This window comes from Podarcis cretensis, assembly GCF_951804945.1.
Source record: "Podarcis cretensis genome assembly, chromosome: 15".
NCBI lineage: Eukaryota > Metazoa > Chordata > Lepidosauria > Squamata > Lacertidae > Podarcis > Podarcis cretensis.
The window spans coordinates 18,559,284-18,566,087 of NC_137185.1; the positions used below are offsets into that span (position 1 = coordinate 18,559,284).

General features: G+C 50.5%; 1 protein-coding gene across 1 annotated transcript in view; it reads right to left on the bottom strand.

Annotated features, from left to right (window-relative positions):
• The window catches only part of SNX19 (sorting nexin 19), a 37,158-nt gene extending 31,287 nt beyond the window's left edge, over nucleotides 1–5,871 (bottom strand). The window contains exons 1-3 of the mRNA XM_079954508.1: nucleotides 3,455–5,871; nucleotides 2,557–2,695; nucleotides 1,467–1,567 (exon numbers count right to left, since the gene is read on the bottom strand). Of these exons, the coding sequence (XP_079810634.1) occupies nucleotides 1,467–1,567; nucleotides 2,557–2,695; nucleotides 3,455–5,092 (1,878 nt within the window). The 5' untranslated portion in view covers nucleotides 5,093–5,871. The remainder of the gene's footprint in view (nucleotides 1–1,466; nucleotides 1,568–2,556; nucleotides 2,696–3,454) is intronic.
• Nucleotides 5,872–6,804: the final 933 nt, after the last annotated feature.

Below are 6,804 nucleotides of genomic sequence, written 5' to 3' on the forward strand. Positions count from 1 at the left end.
ATGCAGAAATCATGCCTGAAGAATCCCTGGCAGATGGCCATCCAACCTCTGTTTGAAAACATGCCACTGAAGGACCTCTTGCATCTTGGAATTGTGGCTTTTTCACCGATATACTGGCATACTGTGCTAAATTTCATTTACACCAGTGGGAGTGGTGCAACACAACAACGAACGCCAACAGACCACGTCACAGCCCCCCCTCACCCTTTCCACAAATGCCTGCTTGTTTTTCCACCGTGATGATCCCATGAAAACAACAGGAAATAACTGCACGCTGGTGTACAACCCCAAACTCTGACACTTTGCCGTGGTTTTCCAGGCTAAGGGGGCTGTGAACAGATTTTTTTTCTGGAATCCGACAACATGGAAATGAGCCATTAACGTGCGCTATGTTCCATTAGGTTTTCGTAAGTGGGTTTTATGCCGTGTGGATATACAGTGGTGCCTCGCAAGACGAAATTAATCCGTTCGGTGAGGCTCTTCGTATAGCGGTTTTTTCGTCTTGCGAAGCAAGCCCATTGACAGCTTAGCGGATTAGCGCTATTAGCGGTTTAGCGGCTTTTAGCGGATCAGCTGATAAGTGGTTTAGCGGTTTAGGAAAAGGGGGGGGGGGAAGGGGGGAAAACCCGCAGGAACTCGCAAGACATTTTCGCCTTGCGAAGCAAGCCCATAGGGAAATTCGTTTTGCGAAGCGCCTCCAAAACGGAAAACCCTTTCGTCTAGCGGGTTTTCCGTCTTGCGAGGCGTTCGTCTTGCGGGGCACCATTGTAATATAATGCGGAAAGTTTGGGAAATGTTGGGGAAATTGAATAAACTGCCATGTGAAAGCAGCCGCAGTCATAGGTCTCTCCTAGCCTTACTACAGCGGCAAGGCTCACTCCACCCCCCACCCTTGGTTTAATGATCTGGTTTGCACAATACAGTAAGCCAAACCATAGGTTAGAACAAGCTCCCAGGGAGATCATGGCCACTTTGCTCCTCCGTAGTAGTTTTGCTGCTGTGCCACACTGAGCTAAGCCAAGGTTTGGATCAGATACAGGCTTGTGGCTAAGTACTCTCCTCACTAACCATGAGATGTGGGGAAGAGCAAACCTTGGTTCCCCTATGAGTGGCCCCCAGTAAACCATGGTTTGCCTTACCATGTTGTGGGAACCACAACATGCCCGCGGACAGTCCAGGAATCAGTGTGTTTTACATGAGTAGAATGTGTGCTTTTATTTAAAATGCATCTCTGGGTTATTTGTGGGGCACAGGAATTCGTTCATTTTTTTCTTCAAAATATAGTCTGGCCCACCACATGTTCTGAGGGACGGTGGACCGGCCCATGGCTGAAAAAGATTGCTGACCCCTGGTTTAAAATGGCTGAACCGTGACCCTACCAAGTCTCTTCGGCAAGGTTTATTTAAAAAATAAAATAAGCCTGCTAAGAGAAATTACGTGGCAGGAGAGGAGAGAAGAGCTTTCACCTTCAAGAATGACTCCAAGAGGCTTTTCCTGGCTTCTACTTTATCCGTGTCCATGTTACCAAAAGGAAGGTCGGGAAAGATCTTCTTTGGACCTTTAATATCTGGAGGTTAGAAAAAAACAAAGGGGGAAAAACACCTTATTGCAATGCATCATTAATCCTATTAGCTTATTTGTTGCATTTATTTATTTATTTAAATATTTATGTGCCGCTTTTCCAAGGAAAAGCAATTTACAACAACAAAAACGCAACTGAAGATTTTAAAGAACATAACTCAAACACAACAGAGGAACAGCCAGGGGGGAAAAAAACCGATATCAAAAGAAGTTTTATCAAGCAAAGGCCTTACAGCTCTGATTACTAATAGTAAAGATAAATAAAGAAGCTGGTTATTTTCTTGGGGGGGGGGGGAACAGTGAGGAGAGGAAGAGAGGTGTGGCAGGCAACTGGTATGTGTGAGTTTTGCGGGTGAGAGTTCAAATTCCATCTTTGGTGGTTAATTAACATTATCCATCACTCTCAGTCCGTGACATGAGATTTTGCAGAAGTGCAGAATTTATTTTCTCCATTTGAACTTGTATCCTGCCACATTTCAACACCTTGGGTGGATAACATGATGCTAATTGTACTACTTTATCCCTTGTTACCATGAGACAGCTTGATTGTTATTTTTAGGTGCTATACCGCCTTCTGGAAGATACACAGAATCAGGCTCTGGAGAGTCTCCAGGAGAAGAGAATTGCAAAAGATTATTGAGCTAGATGGACTCAGCATAGGACAGTTTCCTAAGTAAAAGCACGGTCAGCAATAACACTTTGTGCATGCCTTTGAGTACCAGATTGGTACAGGAGTGGGGTACCAATCCCTGCTGGTCCTAAAGCACAAAGCAGAAATAAGAATGTTTCAGTGACCAGAAGAAAATGTTGGTGGGTCTTCATTAGGAGCTTGGGAATCATTTTGGACTCACAGCTGTCCATGGAGGTGCAGGTCAAGGCCGCAATGTTATATGCACTCAATTGAAATTAAATAGGAGACTTGCCTAGGGCCACCCTATGAAAGAGCTTCTGCAGAAAGCAAGACTCAGCACTAACTTTTAATGAACTTCCGCAGGTCTGGCTTCTCCTCCAGCCTCGTTTGCAGGTTCAAGAACTCTCGATATCTCCGGTTCACGGTGTGGTAAGCTACCTGTTGGAGGCCGCTGGCATTTTCACTGTCCAAAGTCGTCTCATACTGTGGGGGGAAAGAGAAGACCACACATCATCAAAGGAAACCACATGTAGCCAGAGACTAGGTGAAAGAATTTTCATGCCACTGGATACTTTCTACATGAAAACACAGGAGACATGAGGGTCCAGAAGGAAAGCAGGGGTGGCGAGCTGGATCCAGACAACTGAATCTGTATTCCCAACTCCCCATAAGTGTTAGAAACTCAAATATGTAAACTAGACCCCCAAATGGCTCCTTAGAGGGGCAGCGAAGAATGCTATAATTAATTGTTGCAGCTTGTCTTCACTTACCCCACCCCACTGCCCTGCTCAGAGTTATGAATGGTCTGTGTCACCATTGAGAAAAAAGAGGTAGGAAGAGGCCTACCAATGTCCCTGGATAAAGCAACTTTTCCTCTTTCAGCTCTCTCCAATCTTGGTTCCCCATATGTTCTTGGACTACAACCTCTACCATTCCCAGGCGGCATGGACAATGGGAGCTATGAGCCCAACAACATAAGGGAACCCAAGGCCTGCTCTAGAGAACTGACCTTTCAAGACTTACAAAAACATTAGAAAAATGCTTGTGCATCAGATTCCGCTTACTGACTCAGTGGGACAGCTCAGTCAGTACACCATGAGACCCTTAATCTCAAGGTTGTGGGTTCCACACCCCCAGGTTGGCCCAAAGATTCCTGCAGCGGGTTGGACTAGAGGACCCTCGTGGTTCCCTTCCAACTCTTAGGATTTTACGATACCCGGAAGAGAGGAGCGACTGAGTTACCTTCACAGTATACAAGGTGTAGGGGTGGAATCCTGTCCCGCTGTGCTCTCGGGTGGTGATGGTGCCAGTTATGCGCAGGTTTTGGATGACAACAGGCCCATCGGGGCTGCTGAGCGGCTCAAAGCTGAAGGTGCCCAAGGGGGCGGTGGGGGATGAAGACAGCAACCCCGGCAGCTGGGCAAGGTCTTGAGGGCTGTGGGCCAGGCTTTCAGAAGCCACCAGCTCCTTGTCCAGGTAGGACGGCCGCCTGAGGAAGGTCTTTTCCGAGTCCTCCAAAAGAGCCGTCAGCGAAGCCAAGGTCTCCTCCTTCTCCTCGGCAGCCTCGATCTGGATGTTGGGGCAGGGGCTCAAGGAGGGGATTCGGGGTCTCATTTCGGAGCCGGAGCCGGCAGCATACTCCGAGTACCTGCCCTTGGCGCTCAGGCCATCCTCCTGAAACAAGCTCTCAGGTCCCTCCAGGGCAGTGAGGGACTCCACAAGGAATTCCTCCCGGGGCATGAGCCCTGCAGAGTCCTTTCCTACTTCGGACACTGGAGACTCAACTTCCAGGTCTTCGCAGGGGAAGAAGGACTCCAGGGTATCAGGCTGGAGGCAGGGCACGGAAGAGGTGCTAACTCTCCTACTATCCAAGTCAGCACTCAGCTCTCTGCTGAACGGCTCCCTCCACTCCAAGCCATCAAGCACATCTCCGATCAACGGCTCGGAATTCCCTGGGGAAACTGCCCTGTTCTCCAGGGCGGCTTCCGACAGAAAGGCCAGCGGCAATGAACTGGGTACCACAGGCTGGCATGGAGAAAGGGCTGGCGCCGTCTCCGGCTTCTCATTCCCTCCAGTGGCTTTGATCTTGGAGAAAATCCCAATCAGCAGCAGGTTGAGCCAGTCGGGGTCCGCCATTTTGTTGATCATGGGCAGCAGCACGTTGCAAGTCACCAGCTCCACCACCACAAAGCGCCCAGTCCTGGTCTCCAGGTGTGGCTCAGGTACCAGAACGTGCAGGAGCAAGTCCACAATGCGCCGAGCATAATCCACCTCGCTGGCGGGGCTCTGGACGGCCACGTGGGGCTCTGACAGTTCTGAGTACGCTCGCCATAGGTGATCGGCCCTCTGGGCAGGGTCTCCAGAGCTCTGCCCCATCTCTGCTTTCTCCCGGGCTTTCTTGTAAGTCTGAAGGTGGCAACCTCCAAGCAGGAGCAGCTTCTGGGTCAGAGCCTGTTTGTCTATCAAAGCCATACGCCTCTTGAGCTCCACAGCCAGGCCCATCATGGCCTTTTTCACCTCGTCCTCGAAGCCCCGCTCGCTGCTCACTGACCGATACCAGGAGGACACGAAATCCCGAACAATCTTCCCGATCATGCCCTCAATCTCCTTGTCCAGCTGCTGCTCCGCGTCAGGGTTCGGAGGACTGCTCTCGAGGAGGAGGAACCTCTCCAGGTGGACTCTGCTGCTGGTCCCAATCACTGCCTGGGAGCCCAGCCAGCCACCCAGCACCGCCAGCAGCCCCGACAGGATACAAAGCAACCAGACATTGACCAGCAAGTGGACGACCAGCAGCCATCCCAGCACAGCCCCCACAGCTAGCAGCTTCCGGCTGCCTGTCATGTCACCCAAGCCAGCACCCGGATCCCGGATCCTTAGCATTTTCTGTCTCACCCCCCAACTTCTTCCTATTTAATAAAATAGCATGGCTCTTCCTTGGCTAGTGAAGGCTTGGATTGAAATAGGCATGTTTATTATTTTCAGCATTAGTGCTCACATATTTATGGCAGCGGGGATGCTGCGATTGCCAGAGCAAAGGCTTATTAGTTCAGCCACTTCTTTCCAGTGAATAAAGCATTGCTATCAAAGAAAGCTCACCTAAGCTGGATTTAAAGAAGCATTTCTTTCGATTATTATTATTGTTATATTCGCTAATAGATTTAAAGCAGCAGGGAGCCTGCAAGTACCATCTGGCTTCAGGGCAAAGCCTTATTTAAGCTGCCTGGAAAGGCTGACAAGACAAAGCGGAGCACGGGGGAAAGTTGCAAGGCAAAGAAAAAGGACAAGAAGAAGCACGCAAGCTGCAAATGCAAAGCGTCCTCTCCCGCGCTCGGTATTTGCGAGGTAGCAAACGGCTCTCGCAGAAAGAACTCCCCGAACTTCTTCCCCCCTTGAAGCAACCCCGGGGAAGGTGGCGATGGGAGAGCTGCTGGTTTTCGCGAAGACCGACGAGGCTGCCTTCCTGCGCAGCTAGACGTGCAGCGCCGCCTCTCCCGCTTGGCTTTGCAGCGCGCAGAGCCTGACCCTGGCGCGCGGCAGGTCAGTCCCGGGGGCTCCCCAAAGCGCGCGCCCAGCTTCTCGCCGCGCCGGCCCGCCCGGGTCAAAGCGGCGTAGGCAGGGCGGCGCAGGAAGGCTCCGAGTCCCGGCCGGGCTTCCGGGCGCTTCCTGGGTCTCGCTGCTAAAGAGGCGTCCGGACAGCGAGGCGGAGCGGCAGAGCCACGGCGGAGGCGGCAGCACTGCCATCTGGCGACCGACGCCCGACGCTGGGAAGCTCCGCTCCAAACGAACCACATTTTTCATTCAAATACTGTACACGTGTGTGTGTGTGTGTGTATCCATATATATGGATGGTTTGGAGGAGACCTGTCCTTCGGCTTAGAATAGAATAGAAGAAAAGAAAAGAAAAAAGAATAGAAGAAATTTGTGTGTGTGTGTGAATTGTAAAATTGCATATATAATATTATATGCATTTAATTTCATATCGGTAAGATGAGATTCTGTCGAGAAAGAGCCTGCAAAAGTAGTCAGACTCATCTTGTTAAGTTAGTGTCTCCAGCCCAAGGTTTGTTAAGCATCTCTTTGCATGACTGTGCAGGTGACGGATTGCCCCAGAAAGTACTAACTGGAGTACTAAGTTAGGCGAAAGGGGGCAGGTTTTCCGCCCACCCTTGACTGGAGGTGCATGTAAATATGAGAGCAATAGAACAGGGGTCCTCTTAGCTGGGGCTGGGAAGAGGCAAAGAAACTTGGCTTGTAAGGTAAGGTAAAAGGTACAGGACCCCTGGATGGTTAAGTCCAGTCAAAGGTGACTATGGGGTTGCGGCACTCATCTTGCTTTTCAGGCCAAGGTTGCCAGCGTTTGTCTACAGACAGCTTCCCGCGTCATGTGGCCAGCATGACTAAACTGCTAGAATTGTAGAGGGTCATCTAATTCACTCCCTGCGGTGCAGGAATCGTTCACCCCCAAGAGGGGCTCAAACCCGCAACCCTGAGATTAAGAATCTCATGCTCTACAGAGTGAGCTATCCCAGCTGGGATATATGTGTAGGCAGGGGCTCCCCCCCCCCCATCAAGTAAATCAAGGAGATCAAGGA